We start from the raw sequence: 27,939 nt of genomic DNA, 5'->3' as shown, positions 1-27,939 counted from the left end.
GCAGGTTAGGATAATTTACGCAGCAGGTTAGGTTAATTAATATGTCAGGTAGGAGACTTAGGTTAAGGTTAGGAAAAGGGTTAGGGTTAGCTAGAATGCTCTCCTAACCTTCCACAAAGTCAATTTTGGTCGTAGCTGTACTCCCTCTAGTCACAACCGTGCTGTCTACCTGTGTACTATAAACCTAACTTTCATTGTGTTATTCATCTATTTTCAGCAGGAAAGTGACTCTGGTGGTGGTGGGTCTGGACAACGCAGGGAAAACCACTATAATCAGATGTCTACAGGGAGGTGGGCCTCTCTCTCATACAATAATATCAACTTTATTCTTGCATAGGCATAGGCTTACAGTTGAGATACTTCACCCAATAATAAAAGTCTGACAAGTACGAAAACTTCAGTCTTTGGTATTGAGGTGATCTATCCCTTTAACAGCTGTGACTAGAGACTGATGTGTCGTCTGCTTCAGTCTACCACAGGTCCTGAGATCTGGCCTTTACCTGTCTGATTTAGCACAGGCTGTAACACACTACACGCTGCAGGTCCTGTTACCCCTGGTCAGATGTTGATGGCCTACACAGTAAAATAATGACAGATAACTGGACTGACCACAGATGGTTGTACTCTCAGACACACTTTGATGTTCCTCAGACGTTATGGAGGAACCTCTTACAACTTCACAGACTGACTGATCACTGATACACAAAGACAGACAGTAACTTCCAAACAAGTGTAACCGTTATATGAGTTATACATCTTTTATGCACTTTTATGATCTTGAAGAGTATTAGTGAGTGTAATTTCTGCTCTTTCACCCAGAGAACCTGTGTGACCAGGCCCCTGTTGATGGAGTGTCTGTGGCTGAGCTGTGTTTGGGGGGGTGTAAGGTGACCCTCTATGACCTCGGTGGAGGGCCGGGGTGGCTGGGCAGGGCTATGTTGGGGAGCTACTACGCCCAGTCCCATGGTCTGGTGTTCGTGGTCGACTCCAGCGACGTCAAACGCCTCCAAGACACAAGGGCCACCATCACTGACGTCCTACAGCACCCCCACATTGCTTGCAAGCCTGTCCTATTGTGAGTAACTCAACCAGGGATAAACTTGTTTTTCTGTACTGTTTGATACAGAACACATCGATGTGAACAAAATGTTGTGCTTCCTGTTGCACTTCTCCCTGTAACCACTTAGAGGCAGGGTTGTTACTCCGAAACATTTGAACGTTCTCCTAATGGTGATTAGGGGATTGTGGTGGAAAGTGGCTAAGTAGGCATACGTAGACCAGAGAAGGGTGAGATGTCCTTGAGATGTTTCTACAACTTGATTGGAGTCCACCTGTGGTAAATTCAATTGATTGGACATGATTTGGAAAGGCACACACATGTCTATATAAGGTCCCACAGCTGACAGTGCATGTCAGAGCAGAAACCAAGCAATGAGGTCGAAGGAATTGTCCGTAGAGCTCAGAGACAGGATTGTGTCGAGGCACAGATCTGGGGAAGGGTACCAAAAAATGAAGCATGGTGGAGCATGGTGGTAGCAGCATCATGCTGTAGGGATGTTTTTCAGTGGCAGGGACTGGGAAACTAGTCAGGATTAAGGGAAATATGAACGGAACAAAGTACAGAGAGATCCTTGATGGAAACCTGCTCCAGACCGCTCAGGATCTCAGACTGGGGCGAAGGTTCACCTTCCAACAGGACAACGACCCTAAGCATACAGCCAAGACAACGCAGGAGTGGCTTCAGGACAAGTCTCTGAATGTCCTTCAGTGGCCCAGCCAGAGCCCAGACTAGAACCCGATCGAACGTCTCTGGAGAGACCTGAAAATAGCTGTGCAGCAACGCTCCCCATCCAACCTGACAGAGCTTGAGAGGATCTGCAGAGAAGAATGGGAGAAACTCCCCAAATACAGGTGTGCCAAGCTTGTAGTGTCATGCCCAAGAAGACTTGAGGCTGTAATTGCTGCCAAAGGAGCTTCAACAAAGTACTGAGTAAAGGGTCCGATATGTTGTAAAGTTTTGTATTTGTAATACATTTGCAAAAAATCAACCTGTTTTTGTCACTATGGGGTATTGTGTGTAGATTGATGAGGGGAAAAAATGTTTTAGAATAAGGCTGTAACGTAACAAAATGTGGAAAAAGTCAACGGGTCTGAATATTTTCCGAATGCACTGTATATCCTGTTCAGCTGTGTTAGAGCTGACCCACCTTTCTACGTGGGTTGATATCATCCCTGTGCCCTGCAGTGTGTATCTAGACACTTATCCTGTTCTATGATATCAGTTAAACCTGTGTTACCAGTCAGGTCCATGCACACCCTGTCCTCTGTGTAGACTCTGACATCAGACACCTGGGTCCACTGTTGACGCGTGTGCACACTCACACACACACACACACTCACACACACACACACACACTATACTTGTTAGGAATTTTGGGGACCAACAATTGATTCCCAATCAAAATCCTATTTTCCCTTACCCTAACCTTAACACCTAACCCTAAACCTAACCCCTGACCCTAATTTTAACCCTAACCCTAATTCTAACCCTAACCCTAAAATAGCCTTTTTACAAGTGAGGACTGGCAAAATATCCCCACTTCTCTGAATTTTAGTTGGTTTACTATTCTTGTGATGACTTCACAGACACACACACACATACGTGTCCTCCATACTGGGCCAGATACTTATGACCGGGCATTTCCCCTGTGTTCACTGTGAGACATATGGGTCTTTAATGAAGTACACTCCCACACTGCTGCTGCTATGACAAAGCACAGTTACACATTGAAATGTGTCATAGTTTCACCTAACACAGGATGTTTGTTCACAGTCAGAGAGATTTAGTCTTGATGTCTTTGTCTGAAAGCCATCTTCTGAAATGGTAACAGTCCTTAACAAAATAAAAAGTTATCAAACAAATAACCACAGTGAAATAACTTAATCCACAATGAGATTTTGAAATATAACACATTTTCCATTGAGCCTGCCTGATTTGAAGTGAAACTCGCAGGTAAATGCATTCATATGTACAGTACCAGTCAAAAGTTTGGACACACCTACTCATTCAATAATTTTTCTTTATTTTTACTATGAAATAACACATATGGAATCATATAGTAACCAAAAAATCAAAATATGTTTTATATTTGACATTTTTCAAAGTAGCCACCCTTTGTCTTGATGACAGCTTTGCACACTCTTGGCATTCTCTTAACCAGCTTCACCTGGAATGCTTTTCCAACAGTCTTGAATGAGTTCCCACATATGCTGAGCACTTGTTGACTGCTTTTCCTTCACTCTGCGGTCCGACTCATCCCAAACCATCTCAATTGGGTTGAGGTCGGGTGATTGTGGAGGCCAGGTCATCTGATGCAGCACTCCATCACTCTCCTTCTTGGTCAAATAGCCCTTACACAGCCTGGAGGTGTGTTGGGTCATTGTCCTGTTGAAAAACAAATGATAGTCCCACTAAGCGCAAACCAGATGGGATGGCGTATCGCTGCCGAATGTTGTGGTATCCATGCTGGTTAAATGTGCCTTGAATTCTAAATAAATCACAGATAGTGTCACCAGCAAAGCACCCCCCACACCATCACACCTCCTCCTCCATGCTTCACGGTGGGAACCATACATGCGGAGCTCATCCGTTCATCTACTCTGCGTCTCACAAAGACAAAGCGGTTGGACCCAAAAATCTCAAATTTGGACTCATCAGACCAAAGGACAGTCTAATGTCCATTGCTCGTGTTTCTTGGCCCAAGCAAGTCTCTTCTTATTATTGGTGGCCTTTAGTAGTGGTTTCTTTGCAGCAATTCGACCATGAAGGCCTGATTCACTCAGTCTCCTCTGAACAGTTGATGTTGAGATGTGTCTGTTACTTGAACTCTGTGAAGCATTTATTTGGGCTGCAATTTCTGAGGCTGGTAACTCTAATAAACTTATCCTCTGCAGCAGAGGTAACTCTGGGTCTTCCTTTCCTGTGGTGGTCCTCATGAGAGCCAGTTTCATCAAAGCGCTTGATGGTTTTTGCGACTGCACTTGAAGAAATGTTCAAAGTTCTTGAAATGTTCCGGATTGACTGACCTTCATCACCGCCTGGTATGGCAACTGCTCGGCCTCTGACCGCAAGGCACTACAGAGGGTAGTGCGTACGGCCCAGTACATCACTGGGGCCAAGCCTCCTGCCCTCCAGGACCTCTATACCAGGTGGTGTCAGAGGAAGGCCCTAAAAATTGCCAAAGACTCCCAGCCACGCTAGTCATGGACTGTTCTCTCTGCTACCGCACGGCAAGCGGTACCGGAGTGACAAGTCTAGGTCCAAAAGGCTTCTTAACAGCTTCTACCCCCAAGCGATAAGACTCCTGAACAGCTAATCAAATGGCTACATTTACATTTTAGTCATTTAGCAGACGCTCTTATCCAGAGCGACTTACAGTTAGTGATTTATTTTTTTCATACTGGAATCGAACCCACAACCCTGGCGTTGCAAATGCCATGCTCTACCCACTGAGCTACATCCCTGCCGGCCATTCCCTCCCTTACCCTGGACGACACTGGGCCAATTGTGCACCGCCCCATGGGTCTCCCGGTCGCGGCCGGCTACGACAGAGCCTGGATTCCAACCAGGATCTCTAGTGGCACAGCTAGCACTGCGATGCAGTGCCTTAGACCACTGCACCACTCGGGTAGCATTGTCACAACACAACTGATTGGTACCCTTCCCCAAATAGCATTGTCACAACACAACTGATTGCCTCAAACGCATTAAGAAGCAAAGAAATTCCACAAATTAACTCTTAACAAGGCACACCTGTTAATTGAAATGCATTCCAGGTGACTATCTCATTAATCTCGTTGAGAAAATGGCAAAAGTGTGCAAAGCTGTCATCAAGGCAAAGGATGGCTATTTTGAAGAATCTCAAATCTCAAATATATTTTGATTTGTTCAACACTTTTTTGGTTACTACATGATTCCACATGTGTTATTTCATCATTTTGATGTCTTCACTATTAGTAAAAATAAAGAAAAACCCTTGAATGAGTAGATGTGTCCAAACTTTTGACTGGTACTGTACATACACATGAAGTTTAAGTAAATAGAAAAACTAACATGAATCGTAAAACAGCGATTCATGAAAGTAACATCCAAGCTGTCTCCACATTGTGAACACTTCTGTCCAGTTAAACAGTCTTGCTGATTCTCAAAGTGCATTCTGTCTTGAGTTAATCAGTCCTTCAGTAGTCCATCAGGAGTAGAAACACTGACTCCCACTCTGCTTCAATTGCACATCCTCTTAGAATCCTATTCTTCTTGGATGATTTCTGACCAACGTAAGCAGTTGATTTTTGCACCTGTAGACTCTCCACACCAGAGTTCATCCTCTCCCCATCTGAAAAACCTCCAGGGGTATCTCCAGTCTCCAGTCTCTCCTCTATGTGCATCACCTCCAGGGGCAACAACAGCAGCACAGCCTCCTCAGAGGGTTCTTTTTCCTGTACCTTGCAGCCATTTTAAACTTCTCGTTAGTGACGGTGACGTAGTCCTGTGTCTTCTCTACGCTGGTCTGGATGTGGTTTATGTAGTCTCCCTGCTCCTCCACCAACATAAAGATATCCATGAACAGATCTCTCAGCTCCTTCATGTTGCTCTCCAGATTCACCAGCTCCTATAGTAGTTACAGAAAAGATTAGGACAGAACAGTAGTCAAGGGTTGTCTGAATGGACAGTAAAATTGGTCTAAATTAGAGCCGACATTAGTGTTTGTCTGTCACAGACATACGACGCCTACTGCAGTTCTCCCTTATCCCTTACTGAGGGATATCAAGGTCTTCACTTTGCTTAGATAACATAGTCTTGCATTCTCTTACACCAAAACTTTTCTATGTTAATGTCATCACGCTTACCTTGTGTCTCTGCTCGATCTCAGACAGCTTAGAGCGTGTGATGCGTTCGTTGTTGAGGAGGTTCTGGTTAAACACCTCCCACTTCCCCGCAGCAACCATTTCGTCCACTTCCTCCTCGGTGACATCGCGACCAGACACCTCCAGCTGGCGGATGATGAAGTGTTTACAACGCTCCTGTTTACTAAGGATGGAGTCGTTGTACAGACGCATCACCTAGGTGTGATAAAATATGAAAAAGTACTTTAGACCAAAAACATCAATTTCTGTTCGCTGTTAGCTTAGCTAGTGCTAGCGAATATTCAAGAAGGCTACAATGTGCAAACTAACCTAACAACATTTTTTTTGCTAACGTTCACGTGTTATTGAACACATCAGAAAAACACCATTGAAATAAAAGGTTAGAATAACTATTTGAGAGTGACCTGTTGGAAATGTCTGTGTAGCGCTGCGTGTTGGGAGCGTTGGATGCGTGTAGTGGCTGTAGCCTGTCCCTGCAGGCCTTCTAAACTCTGTGCCTTCTTGGAGAGGACGTCCAGCTTTCTGTGGATGCTCTCTGCCTTCAGCTTGATGTCCCTCGTCACACTGCTCTCCTTCTTCATCACACTGAAACGACGCATGGTTGCCACCAGGCTCCTTTGTTGCTGGCTAAACTTCTTCACCTTGGGAGAAGGAGAAGAGGATTTAGTCAAACTTTAAAAGAACAACAAGGATTTATAGAGCATCCTTCCACCTCCCGAATTCACCACAGTATTCTCATGGACATTAAGTTGCAGTCCAACTAAGGTGCAGGCTTTGCGGATCGAACAGTGTATATAATTCCAGCCACTCTTAGGAGGAATATGTGAGATCACTCACCTCAGTTTCCAGCTCAGTGATGTCACAGCGGATATGCTGAGCCTCGGACAGGAAGTTGTCCAGGACTGGTTCCTCCTCAAACACCACAGCCTGTTGCGGGGTGGCGACACTAATCCACGCCTGGTCATCAAGGTCAGCGTCCTCCTCAGGGAATGGGGTCTCAACTACCTTGTTGCTCGCCTCCCGGAACTCCTGGGCCCTCTGACGCAGTTCCTCCAGACGGTCTCTCATGGTCAGAGACCTCTCGGTGGAGTTCACACAGGAGGACAGCAAAGCCTGTCAGTTGAGGCCTTTTGGTGAAGTTATCGCCAAAAAACAAAGCCTTCGTGGACTACGCTCTGTAATAAGGAAATAATAATCTTGGTTGGCAATGTACAGTGAGGGAAAAAAGTATTTGATCCCCTGCTGATTTTGTACGTTTGCCCACTGACAAAGAGATGATAAGTCTATAATTTTAATGGTAGGTTTATTTGAACAGTGAAAGACAGAATAACATCAAAAAAATCCAGAAAAACGCATGTCAAAAATATTATACATTGATTTGCATTTTAATGAGGGAAATAAGTATTTGACCCCTCTGCAAAACATGACTTAGTACTTGGTGGCAAAACCCTTGTTGGCAATCACAGAGGTCAGACGTTTCTTGTAGTTGGCCACCATGTTTGCACACATCTCAGGATGGATTTTGTCCCACTCCTCTTTGCAGATCTTCTCCAAGTCATTAAGGTTTCGAGGCTGACGTTTGGCAACGCAAACCTTCAGCTCCCTCCACATGTTTTCTATGGGATTAAGGTCTGGAGACTGGCTAGGCCACTCCAGGACCTTAATGTGCTTATTATTGAGCCACTCCTCTGTTGCCTTGGCCGTGTGCTTTGGGTCATTGTCACGTGGAATACCCATCCACGACCCATTTTCAATGCCCTGGCTGAGGAAGGGAGGTTCTCACCCAAGATTTGACAGTACATGGCCCCGTCCATCGTCCCTTTGATGCAGTGAAGTTGTCCTGTCCCCTTAGCAGAAAAACACCCCCAAAGCATAATGTTTCCACCTCCATGTTTGACGGTGGGGATGGTGTTCTTGGGGTCATGGGCAGCATTCCTCCTCCTCCAAACACGGCGAGTTGAGTTGATGCCAAAGAGCTCCATTTTGGTCTCATCTGACCACAACACTTTCACCCAGTTCTCCTCTAAATCATTCAGATGTTCATTGGCAAACTTCAGACGGGCCTGTATATGTGCTTTCTTGAGCAGGGGAACTTGCGGGCACTGCAGGATTTCAGTCCTTCACAGCGTAGTGTGTTACCAATTGTTTTCTTGGTGACTATGGTCCCAGCTGCCTTGAGATCATTGACAATATCCTCCCGTGTAGTTCTGGGCTGATTCCTCACCGTTCTCATGGTCATTGCAACTCCACGAGGTGAGATCTTGCATGGAGCCCCAGGCTGAGGGAGATTGACAGTTCTTTGTCTTTCTTCCATTTGCGATCGCACCAACTGTTGTCACCTTCTCACCAAGCAGCTTGGCGATGGTCTTGTAGCCCATTCCAGCCATGTGTACGTCTACAATCTTGTCCCTGACATTCTTGGAGAGCTCTTTGGTCTTGGCCATGGTGGAGAGTTTGGAATCTGATTGATTGATTGCTTCTGTGGACAGGTGTCTTTTATACAGGTAACAAGCTGAGATTAGGAGCACTCCCTTTAAGAGTGTGCTCCTAATCTCAGCTCGTTACCTGTATAAAAGACACCTGGGAGCCAGTAAACTTTCTGATTGAGAGGGGGTCAAATACTTATTTCCCTCATTAAAATGCAAATTAATTTATATCATTTTTGATATGCGTTTTTTCTGGATTTTGTTGTTGTTATTCTGTCTCTCACTGTTCAAATAAACCTACCATTAAAATTATAGACTGATAATTTCTTTGTCAGTGGGCAAACGTACAAAATCAGCAGGGGATCAAATACTTTTTTCCCCTCACTGTATTCGGAAAGTATTCAGACCCCTTCACTTTTCCACATTGTTACATTACAGCCGTATTCTAAAATTGATTAAATATTTTTTTCCTCATCAATCTACACAAAATACCCAATAATGACAAAGCCCCATTATTATTTTTTAGCAGATTTATTTCAAATCTAACACAGAAATTACCTTATTTACATAAGTATTCAGAACCTGAATAATCAGTACTTTGTTGAAGCACCTTTGGCAGCGATTACAGCATCGAGTCTTCTTGGGTATGACGCTATAAGCTTAGCACACCTGTATTTGGGGTGTTTCTCCCATTCTTCTCTGCAGATCCTCTCAAGTTCTGTCAGGTTGGATGTGGAGCATCACTGCACAGCTATTTTCAGGTCTCTCCAGAGTTGTTTGATCGGGTTCAAGTCCGGGCTCTGGCTGGGCCACTCAAGGACATTGAGACTTGTCCCGAAGCCACTCCTGCATTGTCTTGGCTGTGTGCTTAGGGTCGTTGTCCTGTTGGAAGGTGAACCTTCGCCCCAGTCTGAGGTCCTGAGCGCTCTGAAGCAGGTTTTCATCTAGGATCTCTCTGCAATTTGCTCTGTTCATTTTTGCCTCGATCCTGACTAGTCTCCCAATCCCTGCCGCTGAAAAACATCCCCACAGCATGATGCTGCCACCAGCACCATGCTTCACCGTAGGGATGTTGCCAGGTTTACTCCAGACGTGACGCTTGGCATTCAGGACAAAGAGTTGAATCTTGGTTTCATCAGACCAGAGAATCTTGTTTCTCATGGTCTGAGAGTCTGTAGGTGCCTTTTGGCAAACTCCAAGCAGGCTGTCATGTGCCTTTTACTGAGGAGTGGCTTCCGTCTGGCCACTCTACCATAAAGGCCTGATTGGTGGAGTGCTGCAGAGATGGTTGTCCTTCTGGTAGTTTCTCCCATCTCCACAGAGGAACACTAGAGTGTCAGAGTGAACATTGGGCTCTTGGTCACCTCCCTGACCAAGGCCCTTCTCCCCCGATTGCTCAGTTTGGCCAGGCAGTCAGCTCTAGGAAGAGCCTTGGTGGTTCCAAACTTCTTGCATTTAAGAATGGTGGAGGCCCCTGTGTTCTTGGGGACCTTCAATGCTGCAGATTTTGTTTTTACCCTTACCCAGATATGTGGGGAAGGGTAGCTAGCTTAGTGGTTAAGAGCGTTGTGCCAGTAACCGAAAGGTCTCTGGTTCTAATCCCAGAGCCGACTAGGTGAATAATCTGTCGATGTGCCCTTGAGCAAGGCACTTAACCCTAATTGCTCCTGTAAGTCGCTCTGGATACGAGCGTCTGCTAAATGACTAAAATGTAAAATGTAATGTGCCTCGACACAATCCTGTCTTGGAGCTCTATGGACAATTCCTTCGACCTCATGGCTTGGTTTTTGCTCTGACATGCACTGTCAACTGTGGGACCTTATATAGACAGGTGTGTGCCTTTCCAAATCATGTCCAATCAATTGAATTTACCACAGGTGGACTCCAATCAAGTTGTAGAAACATCTCAAGGATGATCAATGGAAACAGGATGCACCTGAGCTCAATTTTGAGTCTCATAGCAAAGGGTCTGAATACTTATGTAAATGTTATGTTCCATTATTTATTTTTTTTAAATACATTTGTAAACATTTCTAAAAACCTGTTTTTGCTTTGTCATTATGGGGTATTGTGTGTAGATTGATGAGGGGGAAAAAACTATTTAATCAATTTTAGAATAAGGCTGTAACGTAACAAAATGTGGAAAAATTCAAGTGGTCTGAATACTTTCCGAATGCACTGTATATGGTTTCTCCAAATATTGTTGGTATACCTAAAGAGTAGACCTAAACACTGTTTTGAACAAAGCCGTTTCAGTCAACACTTTTTACCAGGTGACCTTTCCTTTCTTGTTCATCCCAATGAATCATCATTAAAATGAGGAACTCAAGATCGTATGAGGTAAATATGTACTTTGGTGTGTCCACTTTGAACTGGAATGGCGTCTATCTTCACTTTGTTTGTTTATAGCGTCACAACCCAGCTAGCACTTGGAAGTTGTGGGAATGTGTGTTTTTGGTTTCACATTGGCTGTGGGAGGTTTTATTAATGCCCTGAGAATGGAAGTTATAGGTTATTTTTAATAACTTCCTTGAAACTTTCACTGCATGTTTCAAAAACACTGCTAGCTTATTTGGGGTTAACTTTTTTGAAGTACAGATAGGACACATGGAACTGTATTTCCTTAGGTGTTAATCATGCAACATTTTGTTTTTGCAACACAGCTTCAGTGAGATTCAAACCTATAATCTTCTGTTCTTTATCTAAGGAATTAGTCCACTGCGCCACCAGGATCAAGCTAGCATGCCATGTTTTTTTAAAGCATACAAAGCTGTTCATTTAATTTATTCAAACAGACCCCATTTCAAAGGAAACAAGCACTCATTAAGATCAGGTGTGGCCGACTAGTGGGCACGCCCAACTCCCCTGAGCGTACTTAACAAGATAGAGCATAGAGAGAGTTGTGTTGATGCTGAGAATGGAAAATAAGCCTATATGTTTTTAAATAACATTCTTAAAATGTTATCTGAACGTTACTAATGTTTTCTTGTGGTTTTGATGGAAGGTTTCTTAATGTTCTTGGAACAATTTGAGAACATGACTTTAAATAGAACCATGAGGAAACCTGTAGGAAACTGAAATTACCATAGAAGAACGTTGTTTCTTAACATTCTCTGAACTATTTGAGAACATTCCCTATGTCAAACCAGTTGGAGAATGTTCCTAGAAAATTACCAAAATTAAAACTAAATGTATCCATGTTTGAAGTAATGAAATACCAAGAAATAATGTTTTTTTTGTCAAATTCCTTACATGTGCTGAGAATGTTCCAAAGCCAACTATCCTGCACCCTTCCCAGAAAGTTGTGGGAAGGTTGTATGCAAAATAACATAGGACAACCACGCTCTCGCCAAGCTCTAAGAAACATATGGTTCTCAGAATGTTATGTGCTAGCTGGGAAGCTCTTCTTTAATTAATGCATAGACAAAATTAACATTCCTGAGAAATTCCTTAAGACCTTTGGTCCAGTAAGCTACAAGTAGTGTTTGTGGCTGAGAATGTCAGGAATAGATGGATGGGCACAATTTTTGTCTGCAGCACCAGTGAATCTACTTAATCTACTTCTTGTTTATGTTTTTCTGCAAGCCTTTCCCTTCACTAGTACTTCTCCCTGACATAACGATATAATGAGAGCGCTCAGAGAAGTGACCTTTTAAGACACACACACACACAGCTCGACAGCAAAACATAATAATTATTCTAACAGTTTGTAGGTTTCAGAAGTTTATTCTAAAGCGTATATATACAGTATTTCCTATTTTCTAATGCAGTGTCTGGATAGTTTGGAGGACCCCCAGCTAGCACATAACGTTCTGGGAACGTGGTGAGAGCCTAGTTGTCCTATGGTTATTTAGCATACAATCTTCCCACAACGTTCTGAGAATGGTGCAGGATAGTTGCTTGACTTTGGAACATTCTCAGCACATTTAAGGAACTTGACGAAAACATTTATTTTCTTTGTATTTTATTACTTTAACAGAACATTTCTTAACAGTTCAAACATGGTTACATTTAATTTTGATTTTGGTAATGTTCTGGGAATGTTCTCAGATTGTTCCAAGAATGTTAAGAAACAATGTTCTTCTGTGGGAATTTCAGTACTTCAGCATATCATTTCCTACTGGTTTCCTTATGGTTCTATTTAAAGTCACGTTCTCAAAATGTTTCAGACAACGATAAGAAATTTCACCAAAGTTCAGAGCACATTCTAAGAAAGTTATTTATAAACATATATACTGAACAAAAGTATAAACCCAACATGTAAAGTGTTGGTCCCTTGTTTCATGAGCTGAAATAAAAGATCCCAGAAATGTTCCATATGCACAAAAAGCTTATTTCTCTCAAATTTTGTGCACACATTTGTTTATATCCCTGTTAGTGAGCATTTCTCCTTTGCCAAGATAATCCATCCTCCTGACAGGTGTGGCATATCAAGAATCTGATTAAACAGCATGATAATTACACAGGTGCACCTTGTGCTGGAGACAATAAAAGGCCACTCTAAAATGTGCAGTTTTGTCACACAACACAATGCCACAGATGTCTCAAGTTTTGAGTGAGCGTGCAATTGGAATTCTGACTGCAGGAATTTCCACCAGAGCTGTTGCCAAAGAATTGAATGTTCATTTCTCTACCAATGTCGTTTTAGAGAATTTGGCAGTGCGTCCAACCGGCCTCACAACCACAGACCAGTGTATGGCGTCGTGTGGGCGAGCTGTTTGCTTATGTCAACATTGTGAACAGAGTGCCCCATGGTGGCGGTGGGGTTATGGTATGGGCAGGCATAAGCTATGGACAACGAACACAATACCATTTTATTGATGGCAATTTGAATGCACAACAATACCGTGACAAGATCCTGAGGCCCATTGTGAGGCCTATTCTTTTTTAAGGTATCTGTGACCAACAGAAGCATATCTGTATTTCCAGTCATGTGAAATACATAGGTTTGGGGCCTAATTTATTTATTTAAATCGACTGATTTCCTCATATGAACTGTAACTCAGCAAAATCAATGAAATTGTTGCATGTTGCGTTCATATTTTTGTTCAGTATACATTCCATTCTCAGCACCAACAAACTCTCTCTATCCCCCATCTTATTAAGTGTGTTGATCTTAATGAGGGCTTGTTTCCTTTGAAATGGGGTCTGTTTGAAAATACTAAAATGAACAGCTTTGTATGCATAAATCATAAAATGCTTGCTCCATCCTGGTGGCGCAGTGGACTAATTCCATGGATAGAAAATAGAAAATGATAGGTTCAAATCTCACCGACGCTGGGCTACAATACAAATTAAATGTATTTGCATGATTAATGCCTAAGCACGTGCATTTCTATCTGTGCTTTGAGTTCAAAACAGTTAAACTAAGCTAGTAGTGTTATTAAAATTCTTATTGAAACATTCAGTGAACATTTTAAGAAAGTTATTCAAAACCCCCCAAATAACCTATAATTTCCATTCTCAGAGCGTTAATAAAACATCCCAGGAAAACATTCTCAGAACATCCATGCAACCTAAAAATGAACATTCCCTTAACAGGCGACATTTTCACTTCCGTTCTCAAAATGTAATTTTTTTTTCTATTTTACCGGTCAGGAAACGTATGGCTTCGTTCCCAGAACCAATGGGAAACCAAAAACGTACATTCCCACAACTTCGAAGGAACCAAATGTGCTAGCTGGGCCTGAACCGTTAGGAAGGGTGGAGTGAACAGAATGTGTATTTTGAATGAAATGGAGCATTGGAATCACAGACTATCCAATTACCAGATGGATTACAAACAGGAAAGCCCACGAAAAACCCTTTTGCTTGTGTGTGTGTCAAAAATAAAGCTGTGTGTGTTTGTGTGGTGTAGCCATTACAATCTCCTCATAGGCAGGGCTTATGATTGTAAGAGTGGTCATTGTTCTCTGTGCTGTGACTGTAGCAGTGCTGAAGTGGGAGGCTTCCTGCCTATTCTAACACAACAGACCTCCTCTGACCTTCTCTAGGCAGGATATCACATTAAAACTCTAGAATTACAACTACTAGAACATACATTCCCATTCAAGTCAACTTTTCATGGTCAGTGGAACGCAGCCATTGACTTTACCTCCCATGGCCTAAGCCAAGGCTTTGTCCGTTCTGTTCATTGTAACTCTATGATTCAGACATTACTCAACCGATTCTAGAGCAATGTGAGATTTAGCCTGAAAACCAGGGCCTGCATAAACTCTGTGTCTGAATGTTGTTATGGTTTGATATGTTCTCTGACTGCTTTCCAACATTACATCTGTTCAACTGTCACAGAGTTTATGAGGGAACTGCCTGTTGACATTAATTTGTCACCATAATGCAGCTGCTCTGTTGATGTGAATTGGAAGAAGAAATGTCCTCCTTTATCAAAACAACTGAGCTCATAACAAATTAATTAACATTGAAGCCCACCTTTTTGTGTTCTTGAGAACCTTGAATTTCATCTGACAGAGTAATAGTATACAGTGGGTATCATAAGTATTCACCCCCTTTGGATTTTGTTGCGTGACAAAGTGGGATTGAAATGGATTTAGTTGTGATTTTTTGTCATTGATCTACACAAAATATTCCATAATGTCAAAGTGAAAAGAAAATGATACAGTGTTAACAAATTAATAAAAATGTAATAACTAAAATATAGTTGCTGCAAAATGATTGACCCCTTTTGTTTAGGCAAGCCTAAATTAGTTCAGGAGTATTTATTGTCTTACAAATCACATGGACTCACTCTGTGTGAAGTAATTTTTAGTCACTTAGCAGATGCTCTTATCCAGAGCGACTTAGAGTTAGTGAGTGCATACATTTTCATACTGGCCCCCCGTGGGAAACGAACCAACAACCTTTGCGTTGCAAGCGCCATGCTCTACCAACTGAGCTACAGGTGACTGTAATAATAGGGGTTGACTATTTTTGAATGACTAGCCCTTCCTCTGTCCCCCATACATTCAACATCTGTAAGGTCCCTCAGTCAAGTATTGAATTTCAAGCACAGATTCAACTACAAAGACCAGGGAGCTTTTCGAAGCTTCATTAAGAAGGGCAGTGATTGGTAGATGGGTAACAATAACAAATCAGACATTGAATATCTATTTTTAAGCATAGTCAAGTTAAGAATTATGCTGTGGATGATGTATTAAACTGACTAGACACAACAAAGATACAGTCGCTGCAGGACAGGAAGGAAACTGCTCAGGGATGTCACCATGAGGCCATTGGTCATTTTAAAACAGCTACAGAGTTCAATGGCTGTGAAGGGAGAACACTGGGGATGGATCAACAACATTGTAGTAACTCCACAATAGTGACCTAAATGACAGAGTGAAAATAAAAATTCATACAGAATAAAAATATTCTAAAACATGCATCCTGTATGCAACAAGGCACTAAAGTAATACTGCAAAAAAACATGGCAAAGTAATACACTTTTTGGCCTAAACGCAAAGCCTTATGTTTGGGGCTAATCCAACACAACACATCACTGAGTAACTGCCTCCTTACAGAGCTTGAAAAAAAATATTTTTAAATAATGGGCAAATATTGCAAAATCCAGATGTGCAAAGCTCTTAGAGACTAGTCTCACAGCTGTAATCGCTGCCAAAGGCGTTTCTATTGACTTAGTGGGGTGAATACTTATCTAATAAGGGGATATTAGTGTTTTATTTTTCAAGAATACAATTTTAAAAAGCACGGTTAAATTCATTTCAATCCCACTTTGTAATGCAACAAAATGTGAAAAAATCCAAGGGGGGTGAATACTTATGATACCCACTAGCCTTCTGTAGCTCAGTTGGTAGAGCATGGTGCTTGCAATGCCAGGGTTGTGGGTTCGATTACCATGGGGGGCCAGTATAAAAAATGTATGCACTCACTAACTGTAAGTCACTCTGGATAAGAGCGTCTGCTAAAATATCACATGTACACTTAAGAAAATACACTACATGGCCAAATGTATGTGGACACCCCTTCAAATTTGGCTATTTCAGCCACACCTGTGCAATCCCCATAGACAAACATTGGCAGTAGAATGGCCCGTACTGAAGAGCTCAGGGACTTTCAACTTGGCATTGTCATAGGATGCCACCTTTCCAACAAGTCAGTCTGTCAAATTTCTGCCCCGGTTAACTGTAAGTGCTGTTATTGTGAAGTGGAAACATCTAGGAGCAACAACGGCTCAGCTGCAAAGTGGTAGGCCACACAAGCTCACGGGACTGCTGAAGCACGTAGCGTGTAAAAATTGTCTGTCCTCGGTTGCAACACTCACTACCAAGTTCTGGAAGCAACTTCAGCACAATAACTGTTTGTCGGGAGCTCCATGAAATGGGTTTCCATAGCCGAGCAGCCACACACAAGCCTAAGATCACCATGCGCAATGCCAAGCGTCGGCTGGAGTGGTGTAAAGCTCGCCTCCATTGGACTCTGAAGTGATGAATCCCGCTTCACCATCTGGCAGTCCGACGGACTAATCTTTGTTTCAGGAGAACACTACCTGCCCCAATGCATAGAGCCAACTGTAAAGTTTGGTGGAGGAGGAATAATGGTCTGGAGATTCTTTTCATGGTTCGAGCCAGGCCCCTTAGTTCAAGTGAAGGGAAATCTTAACGCTACAACATGAATTACATTCTAGATGATCCTGTGCTTCCAACTTTGTGGCAACAGTTTGGGGCAGGCCCCCGTGCACAAAGCGAGGTCTATACAGAAATGGTTTGTCGAGATCGGTGTGGAAGAACTTGACTGGCCTGCACAGAGCCCTGACCTCAACCAAATTGAACACCTTTGGGATGAATTGGAACGCCGACTGCGAGCCAGGCCTAATCGCCCAACATCAGTGCCTGACCTCACTAATGCTCTTGTGGCTGAATGGAAGCAAGTCTAACTCTTACTCTACCATCCCCCAGTATCGTGAAGTCAGGAAGGCATGAGTTCTATTTACCTTGTTGTAGTTAGTAGTCCTTGAGGCTTAGAGACTACCCTTTATTCTTGACCAGGAATGTAACTGCCACTTGAGCCAAGCCATGGAGAGTGTATTTCTCCATAAAGTATCCATAAAGTTATCAACATGTATATCCCATCCCCCTGAACGATATCCTCAGGGCATCTTCTGAGCCCTCCACTCCGAAGACCTGTTAGCTGTAGGACACAGGTGTGTCTGTTCTGTGAGTTTTCCTTTATGTTAACGGTTAGCCAGAAAACTGCTATAACAGAGGAACAACTTCACAATCTGGTTCTGCCAGTCTGGCCACACCCCTTCTCTCAAGTAGAACTCTCTGTGGCCAATGGGAGAGAAACTGATTAGCCTATCTGAAGAAAGGGAAGGATATTAAGTCAACCAGTGGGAGAAGGGAGAACACATGGGGAGAATTCCAACTCCTACTCTGCCTAGGGGCTGCTCAAACAACAGGGAGCAACATCACAGAACAAATAGAGTTGTCTTGTGTAGAACAGCAATGACTCTGAGAGGTATAGAATAGGGAATTGTTTTAGCTCTATACATTACATTTCTATGTGTAACGGTGCAGCCTGCCAGCTAAGCCCCTGGTCTGGCCCTATTGTGTTTCTCAGGCTCCAGCGGCTTTACTGAGCATAGCTGGCAAATTGTTTCTGACAAGCCCCGAAATTCCGGGAACGTTTTAGGAGGGAAGGGACATAGTCCTACTCTACACCCTCAGAATGGCTGTCTGAAGAGTGTTGAAGAGTTGTCATCAAAAAGAGGGTTACCTAAAATAAAACACTGACCAACATTGAATGTTTTGGCCAGACGAAAGCGTATGTGTATGTGATTCATAACAAGAACAGGTTGGAGGATGGAATGTCAACCAACAGTAAGACAAAATACAGCCAAATTATAATTACCAGTTTATACTAAACAGGGTTATTCATCTGTTTTAACTGGCTGAATGACTCATTCCCTAATGTGTAGATGTTATGACAACAAAATAAACCGGTTTGATATTGTGACACGTGTGTTGTCAGGTGTGTCATATTCATCTGAGTCAGCACTTAGAGAGAGAGTGGATAACGGCTCACAACCGAGACCTGATTTGCGTTACCTGACCCATGTCTCTCTCTCTCTCTCTCTCTCTCTCTCTCTCTCTCTCTCTCTCTCTCTCTCTCTCTCTCTCTCTCTCTCTCTCTCTCTCTCTCTCTCTCTCTCTCTCTCTCTCTCTCTCTCTTTCTCTCTCTCTCTCTCTCTTTCTCTCCTAGGCTTGCCAATAAGCAAGACCTGTCTGGGGCTCTGGGAGAGGTGGAGCTGATACACCGTCTCTCTCTGGAGAAACTGGTCAACAGACACCAATGTCGCTGCCTCATAGTAAGTATTTGTGTAACAGGAACATGTACTTGTGTTGTTCTTATAGAAGTTGTGCTCAGCTGTGCTTGGCTCAGGGCAGACCCTGGATACGTCTATCAGAGAGGGAGTAGAATGGCTACTGGACTACATCTCCCATGATTATAAGGCTCTTAATGAGCGTGTGCAGATGGATACAGCACATAAGAGGGCCAGAGAGGAGGACAAGAGAAAAAGAGAAGAGATAGCACGCTTGGAGAAAGAGGAGAGGTGAGAAAAGATGAAGAGGGGAGAGGTGAAGGGGACATACTAGAGGAGGGAGAGGTGAGGTCGATAAGATGAGAGGATGAGTTGAGGAGAAAAAAGAGGTTGATTGTAATGAAATGTATGTGCATTTCTCTATGCACCATCGTGGTTACTGCTACACAGTGAGATAAGCTGCTGCATGTGTAGTGCTCTCAGTATGACTGTTGTAATTAAATGGCCCTCAGAATGTCTGATTTGATACCACTTGCTGTGGAGAACGTCAACAACAGAGAACAGACTGAGTCATTGGTCACATCAATAGTATCTGTTTTTAGGGCCTTGGAAATGTTGTGTTTACTTCTGCAGGGATACAGCGTGGAGGGAGGAGGAGGAGAGATGGGAGGGAGAGAAGAGAGGCCAGGGGCAGGGCAAAGATGATGAACTTACAGACAATCAGAGACATCGATACTGGGGAGAGAACTGGCCCAGTGAAATTAGCCAATGAAAGAGGGTATTGCTACTGTAGCCACCCCCGTGAAAAATATTACAGTTTACTATAGAATACTACAGTAGTTACTATAGAATTCTATAGTAAACTGTAGTATACTGTAGAATACTATACTACACACTGTAGTATCCCTCGATCATGTGTAGTACTTACTATAGAGTGTTTATTATCTGCAAAAAAAGCACTGTCCGCAAAAACACTTTTTAACTATAGTAAATAAATACTACAGTATTTCATTTGCATATACCCTACCCATTTCCCTCCGCCATATCTCAATTTGTACCACCCATAAGTGAGAAACCTACATGCCAAGTATGGACCATATATTGTGTTCCCTACTGGTTATAGAAAAGAGCAGAAGCTTTTAACTATCCGTTCAAATCCCAGTCCTACCTACATACAGTGAGGGAAAAAAGTATTTGATCCCCTGCTGATTTTGTATATTTGCCCACTGACAAAGAAATGATCAGTCTATAATTTGAATGGTAGGTTTATTTGAACAGTGAGAGACAGAATAACAACAAAGAAATCCAGAAAAACGCATGTCAAAAATGTTATAAATTGATTTGCATTTTAATGAGGGAAATAAGTATTTGACCCCTCTGCAAAACATGGCTTAGTACTTGGTGGCAAAAGCCTTGTTGGCAATCACAGAGGCCAGACGTTTCTTGTAGTTGGCCACCAGGTTTGCACACATCTCAGGAGGGATTTTGTCCCACTCCTCTTTGCAGATCTTCTCCAAGTCATTAAGGTTTCAAGGCTGACGTTTGGCAACTCGAACCTTCAGGTCCCTCCACAGATTTTCTATGGGATTAAGGTCTGGAGACTGGCTAGGCCACTCCAGGACCTTAATGTCCTGCTTCTTGAGCCACTCCTTTGTTGCATTGGCCGTGTGTTTTGGGTCATTGTCATGCTGGAATACCCATCCACAACCCATTTTCAATGCCCACCCTTTGATGCGGTGATGTTGTCCTGTCCCCTTAGCAGAAAAACACCCCCAAAGCATAATGTTTCCACCTCCATGTTTGACGGTGGGGATGGTGTTCTGGGGGTCATAGGCAGCATTCCTCCTCCTCCAAACACGGCAGGTTGAGTTGATGCCAAAGAGCTCGATTTTGGTCTCATCTGACCACAACACTTTCACCCAATTCTCCTCTGAATCATTCAGATGTTCATTGGCAAACTTCAGACGTGCATGTACTGTATATGTGCTTTCTTGAGCAGGGGGACCTTGCGGGCGCTGCAGGATTTCAGTCCTTCACGGCGTAGTGTGTTACCAATTGTTTTCTTGGTGACTATGGTCCCAGCTGCCTTGAGATCATTGACAAGATCCTCCCGTGTAGTTCTGGGCTGATTCCTCACTGTTTTCATGATCATTGCAACTCCACGAGGGGAGATCTTGCATGGAGCACCAGGCCGAGGGAGATTGACAGTTATTTTGTGTTTCTTCCATTTGCGAATAATCGCACCAACTGTTATCACCTTCTCACCAAGCTGCTTGGCGATGGTCTTGTAGCCCATTCCAGCCTTGTGTAGGTCTACAATCTTGTCCCTGACATCCTTGGAGAGCTCTTTGGTCTTGGCCATGGTGGAGAGTTTGGAATCTGATTGATTGATTGCTTCTGTGGACAGGTGTCTTTTATACAGGTAACAAGCTGAGATTAGGAGCACTCCCTTTAAGAGTGTGCTCCTAATCTCAGCTCGTTACCTGTATAAAAGACACCTGGGAGCCAGAAATCTTTCTGATTGAGAGGGGGTCAAATACTTATTTCCCTCATTAAAATGCAAATCAATTTATAACATTTTTGACATGCGTTTTTCTGGATCTTTTTGTTGTTATTCTGTCTCTCACTGTTCAAATAAACCTACCATTAAAATTATAGACTGATCATTTCTTTGTCAGTGGGCAAACGTACAAAATCAGCAGGGGATCAAATACTTTTTTCCCTCACTGTACCTACCTACAGGGTTTGGAAAAGTTGCGCTTTTACTATTTCTCCAGTAGGTTTCCTGAAGGAGAAAGCCTCCACTTCTATGTCAAAGATAATAAAACAAAAATGCTATAGTAAATACTACAGTAATGTCTGCAAAAACACTACAGTACATACTACAGTATAGTAAATTCTGCAAAAACACTACATTAATTACTATAGTATTTTACTATTGTTTTCTTTTGCTAAAGTATTTATATTGTAGTTAACTGTAAATGCTACAGTATACTGCAGTAAATACTACAGTAAATACTACAGTATTTTTGCCGACTTTAGTGAATACTATAGTAAAGTCGGCAAAAACACTACAGTGAATACTACTACTAGTATTTATACCATAGTATACTATAGTATTTTTTCACGTGGGTACTGTTCATGTGGGTACTCTGGCCCTGTTCTGAAAAACACTTAATTTCTGAAAGGATTTGATTGGTGTAAACAACATGGTAGTTACTTGGTCCCATTCGCCATTTGATCGGGTTTTGCATACCCCTATCAAATGGGTCTCAACAAGTGCATAGGGGCTGGGGATAGGAGTTGTTTTTGGACAAGGTCCCACACTGCCTAACAGCCAGGACATAATTCACTGTCTCTCCTGAACCCAGGACCAAAGGCCTAAAGGCCAAAGACGCATCAACTCCCCCAAGATTCTGCCAACTCTCCAAACTCTTATTCAAACAAACATTGTAACCATGGGAATACTCTCATCAATCCATTCTATCTACCAGGCTGGGGAGATTTGACCCTCTCTGGTATTTACTGTAACTCAGACTTATGGTGTGTTTCTGTCAGTCTGTTGTACTCAAAATGTTGCATGTCTGTGTGTACATAGGATGAGAGACTGAGGGAGGAGAGGAAGGAGAGGCTGGGAGAGAGGAAAGAAGTGAAACGGGGAGAAAATGAGAAAGGATAAGAGATGAAGAGAATTGAAGAGGAGACCCAGAGTCGTCCCACTGTCAGCAGAATACCTCCTTGCATGGATGAGGAAGTGAGCTAAATTCAGTCAGCTGGCAGAAAATAAAAGTGATAAACATCTTTAGGAAATGCCATCAACTGCAGATATTTATCAAACAGAACAACAGTTAATCATGATGTACTGAAAGTGGTTTATCCCTGGTGAACATGTACCATGTCTCTAAGTGAGTGATCTGTATCTCTGTTTCTCCAGAGAAGTGAGTGATCTGTATCTCTGTTTCTCCAGAGAAGTGAGTGATCTGTATCTCTGTTTCTCCAGAGAAGTGAGTGATCTGTATCTCTGTTCCTCCAGAGAAGTGAGTGATCTGTATCTCTGTTTCTCCAGAGAAGTGAGTGATCTGTATCTCTGTTTCTCCAGAGAAGTTAGTGATCTGTATCTCTGTTTCTCCAGAGAAGTGAGTGATCTGTAGAATAGTGTGCCATAAAGTCAGGCCTATGTAGTACTTCTATGATGGACCCAGTCACCTCAGGCTCCCTCCAGTCTAAAGGTCCAAACTGGCAATAAAGACTCTCTGCCATTTTAATGTTATGTTTGGTAGATTGTTAGAAGCCATAGTAAAACTAGAAGTAGAACTGAAGTTGCCTATGCTTCAGTACTGTTTACCCAAGCACTTAGTGTACAGTAAACCTGGAGCGCATTGTCCTCTAGTGACAGATGGAGGTTATTCTTAATGACTGTAGTTCACCTGAAAGTCATAGACATAGTTTGTGGCTGTAACTACCCTGAAGTACCATTGGACTCCATTGCCTATAGACTACATCAGTGAGTTCTATATTTAAGGCTCCTACAGGGCAGTACTGATGGATCTCTTCACTGTAAATGTCTAGTAGACAAAGTTATTTCCTGCTCTAATGCTATAGTTCAGATCAGGGGTGCAAAGCTGCATTCCTCAGAGGCTGCAGTCCTGGAGGGCCACCTGCAGTCCTGCTGGTTAGCATTTCTCCCTGGCACTTTGCTGAACAGTTAACGTGGCTGATTGTCCAGTGAGTGCACACACCTGGCATCCCAGGTCTATATTGGTCCCCAGTGTAGAGTGTTGCATCTCCACAGTAGGGGTGGAACAGGAGGCTTTATACAGCTCTGGCCCCAGTAGACCTTCTCCCTCAGATTCCAGTCCACCTGACTGTACTTCCCACTGTCAGCAGAACCAGTAACTGTGTCACTGACCCATATACATTACAGCCATACCACACACTCAGACCCAAAGCAGGATACCCTATGCAGATATTTAGTGAGGTAAACCTTCTGGCTGTGTGATTTGTGTTCACCTGTAGAGTAAAAGCAGAGTAAACACACAGCCTCTGCCTATCTGTGTGCTTGTGATAATGCTCTCCATCTCTCCCGGCTGCTGTGGACCAGGATCTAAAGAGAATGAATAAACAAACACATGAAGAGGTACATTTCTGTAAACAAACAGTGATACTTTTAGTTCTGCTAATGTATATATATACCTCTATATACACCTCGATATACACCTTTTTTTTACACCTCTATATACACCGCCCTACTACACATACACATACAGAGAGGGAGAACCATCTGAATGTTGCTCAGAGTGGTCACATGTAAGTGCGTACACTGACATAGACTGACCAGATAAATCCAGGTGAAAGCTATGATCCCTTATTGGTGTCACTTGTTAAATCCACTTCAATTAGTGTAGAAGGATTTTTAAGCCTTGAGACAATTGAGACATGGAATGTGTATGTGTGCCATTCAGAGGGTGAATGGGCAAGACAAAAAATGTAAGTGCCTTTGAACGGGGTATGGTAGTAGGTGCCAGGCGCACCGGTTTGAGTGTGTCAAGAACTGCTCAACAGTTTCTTGTTTGTATCAAGAATGGTCCATCACCCAAATGACATCCAGCCAACTTGACACAACTGTGGGAAGCATTGGAGTCAACATGGGCCAGCATCCCTGTGGAACGCTTTCGACACCTTGTAGTCCATGCCCCGACGAATTGAGGCTGTTCTGAGGGCAAAAGGGGGTGCAACTCAATATTAGGAAGGTGTTCCTAATGTTTCGTACACTCAGTGTGTGTATGTACTGTACGTGCGTGCGTGCCTGTCTGTATGTGTGTTTATGTATCTTTGCATTTCCACATAAAACACTCAGACATGTACAAGCCTTTGCATGTAGCACATCAAATCCCCATCCACCCACATCCACATCAAAACATTACAGCCTCACCACACTACATCCCTGAATCAGCTATTCAAAGTGAGAGATGTGACATTGCCTCTGCAAGCTGGTTTCCAGGGCCAGGCTGTAGTAATTGTCATTGTGTAAGTACAGTAAGTGGCATTGTCCCTCAGATCTACAGTATGGGAATGACTTCTGGCTCTGACAGGAGCTGGGGATGGGATATGATAGGGGGGAGGGCTATGTGTGTGTGTGCTTCCTCTGGTGTTGTGTGACAGGCGGGTGTGGCTGTAGTGGCTAATGCCCGGCCGTCCTTCGTCCCTCCATCCTAATTGAGATGAAAAAGAGCCTGTGCCCTTGTCCTGTTTCTCCAGTAGCAACAGGATGGATTCCCCTAGCAGACAGCCAGGCAGGCAGGCACAGAGCTCTGACCACTCAGAAATACGTATAGGCTAGATAATCTAGGCTGAGAAAGGGGTTGATGTGTCACTGGTAGAAATACAAAAACAACCTGTTGATGATCAGATTATTTGCAGGAACACATACAGTTATGTGCATATGAGATTGCATCATGTGTGTCTAGCATTGTATTGAGTAGGTTTTTCAAGATATTTCTGTGGTTGTGCTTTCTTCTCCCTCTGTTTCTCTCTTGAATGTGTTGTGAAGTCCAACAGAACGTTGTGATTATTCATTGTGTTGTGCTTAGCCTGCAGATGGGGCTGCTGGACTGTGAAACTCCTCGTTGTTGAGGCCCCGTGAGGTTTCTTGTGTGAACTGGAGACAAGCATCCTTTCTTTGTGTATCTCTGCTGAGCATGCAGGGACACACTGGGCACAGACGTCAGTTCAACATCTATTTCTGATTTACATTTGAGTTGTCAACTTATGTGAATTCAATGTGAAATCAACAAAAAATGTCACCATGACATTGGATTTAGGTTAAAAGTTTGGTGAAAAAAAGACTACATTCCTTATGTTGATTACTTTTTGATAATCCAATCTGTTTTCCACGTTGATTCAACATCATCACATTGAAGTTTTTGGTTGAAATGACGTGCAAACAACGTTGATTCAACCAGTTTTTGCCCAGTGGGGAAACTCCCTTTGCTGTCCGTAACAGGTCAATGCTCTTTCATTACTGAAGAAGAGCAGTATTATTCTATCTTGGTTTTCTCTGAGCTGGAGTGTGAAGAGAGCAGTCATAATACTGTATTTCCCAGGAGGTATAATACATGTTACTTCTCTACTAACAATCACCTGAGAGATAGAGAGAGAGAGAGAGAGAGAGAGAGAGAGAGAGAGAGAGAGAGAGAGAGAGAGAGAGAGAGAGAGAGAGAGAGAGAGAGAGAGAGAGAGAGGCAGAGAGAGAGCGACAGGGAAAGCGAGAGCGAAAGAGAAAGAGAGAGAGAGACAGAGAGAGAGCGACAGGGAAAGCGAGAGCGAAAGAGAAAGAGAGAGAGAGACAGAGCGAGAGATGGGGTGGCAGGAGCAACAGATAAACAAAGAAAAAGAAAGAGAGAGAAACAAAGAAAGACATTGCGAGAGGTATCAGCCTGAAATGAAAGTGTTTCCATTTGCTCCAGTTACCTCTGTCTGTCTGTCTCCCAGAGTTTGTCTTGGATGATGCCCTTCATTCCCCTCCCAAGGTCTCTCCTCTCTTCCCCTCTCCTCCTCTCCGCTCTCCCCTTCTCCTCTACATCATAAATGGCTGAATATGAAGCCTTGTTTCCAGTCCGTTTCACGCGGCGGTGGGCGGAGGGCCTTTAGATCTCCTCGCACCTCTGGAGGCAGTTAAGTGGAAAAGTGTTCTTACCTCCACACCTCCGTACCTCCGCCTCAGATCTGTCCATACATCATTCAGGCTCCAACACAAGGGCAGGCAGTGGCATTACCATTTAGTGAGGGGGAACGCTTGGCCAGGAGACCACACATTAATAAATTGCTCCTTCTAAAGACAATATATATATTTCCTGACAATTTATCCCCTAATGATCCAATGACCTGGGGGCTACATCCTCCATGCACCAAGGGATCTGGCGAGGAGCGCAACCTCCAAAAACGGGTGGTTGTTATTTTGTTAATGTAGTATTTCCTGAATGATCCGTTAGATTAAATACTATATACTGCACGTAGATTTTTCATTAGCATTGTATTCTCATTGCATTACAATACATTTCCATATACTGTTACTGTAATGTCCAATGGGATGTGGATGAACACAGGTGACTGTTATTTACTAGTCTTATGTGTGGGTCAGTTCAGTAGAGTTGCTGTATGACCTCTGTGTCAGGGGGAGTTGTGCTTGTTTCAGCGCAGGCCTTTCCAGCTCTCTGATGAACAGTTTCTGCATCACTGCGTCTGTGTAAACAATAAGAAACATCTCCATCTGACTGCTATTGCAAAACAATTTAAACCCTAATAAATCTGCCTCTCGAAACTGACACCCACACGCACCCACACACGCAAACACGCACCCACACACGCACGCACACACACACACACACACACACACACACACACACACACACGTGTGTGTGTGTGTGTCATGTATGCTAGAATGCATATTAGCAAATACATATGGCATAGCCTACACATATAGCATACCTTGCAGTACAATCTTCTCAAAGATTGTACAATGTGCTCTGCAATTAGATAACCAGAATTTGATTTCTAAACCAGATATGTTCTCAAATAGCAGCTGCCCAATAGCATGGTGGGCATGCATAATGTTGGATGCATTGGAATATACAGTAAAGTATGGAGAGTGATACCTGTACGATTATAGAAAAAGCAGTTGGAAAATGAATGAGTTTTAAATACTAAATGTTCAGTGAATGTGAGTATATTTAGGTGGTTTAAATTATTATTTTTCCTACTAACCTTCTAAAAGTTGACGGTGCCAAAATCTTGCCAATCCGTTCATTATTCTACTAACTGTCTGAGTGTGAGACAAGTTTTCCATAATGTACTTTTCATGCATATACATTCAAACAAAGAACACCATCACAAATACTGTTTCACCATTTATTGAGAACGGAGACAAATAGCAAAGGTGTCTCAGGCAGTATTTGAAGTATCTAAATATAGTGTAACCTACCAATCAATGTATATCAACTGCCGTGGAGGGCACAATCTTACAATGTTTCAGTCCAGAAGAGAGCTTTACCATCTATGCCAAAAGCCTGGGCCTTTGATGGAGACTGTAGAAATGTCATCAACTCATGCTTCAGTATTCCCCCTTCTCTCTAGGAGCATTTGTGTGCCCAGGCCCCATAGGCGTTTTGAGAATGACAGAAGTATTGGTCTTCACAAAGTTCGCTGCTTCAGTGTTATGAGATATTTTTGTCAGATGTTACTATGGTATACTGAAGTATAATTACAAGCATTCCATAACTGTCAAAGGCTTTTATTGACAATTACATTAAG

The 27,939-nt window shown here is 43.0% G+C and overlaps 2 protein-coding genes and 1 pseudogene across 2 annotated transcripts in view; 2 read left to right on the top strand and 1 right to left on the bottom strand.

The window, feature by feature from the left end:
* Window positions 1-27,939, top strand: part of LOC121571713 (ephrin type-A receptor 3-like) — a 687,439-nt gene that overhangs the window by 217,559 nt on the left and 441,941 nt on the right. The window lies entirely within an intron of this gene.
* On the top strand, window positions 42-18,964 carry LOC123482205 (annotated as a pseudogene).
* Window positions 5,061-17,532, bottom strand: LOC121571714 (syntaxin-19-like). Its single transcript, XM_041883356.1, has 5 exons — window positions 17,299-17,532; window positions 6,763-7,100; window positions 6,330-6,566; window positions 5,908-6,120; window positions 5,061-5,669 (listed from the first exon to the last, which is right to left on the bottom strand). The coding sequence occupies exons 2-5, from the start codon at window positions 6,991-6,993 to the stop codon at window positions 5,445-5,447; spliced, it is 906 nt and encodes a 301-aa protein (XP_041739290.1). The 5' UTR covers window positions 6,994-7,100; window positions 17,299-17,532; the 3' UTR covers window positions 5,061-5,444.

Source organism: Coregonus clupeaformis, chromosome 29 (genome assembly GCF_020615455.1).
Source record: "Coregonus clupeaformis isolate EN_2021a chromosome 29, ASM2061545v1, whole genome shotgun sequence".
Lineage (NCBI taxonomy): Eukaryota > Metazoa > Chordata > Actinopteri > Salmoniformes > Salmonidae > Coregonus > Coregonus clupeaformis.
Note: the sequence above shows the minus strand (reverse complement) of the source record. Positions and strands in the feature narration are given on the sequence as shown.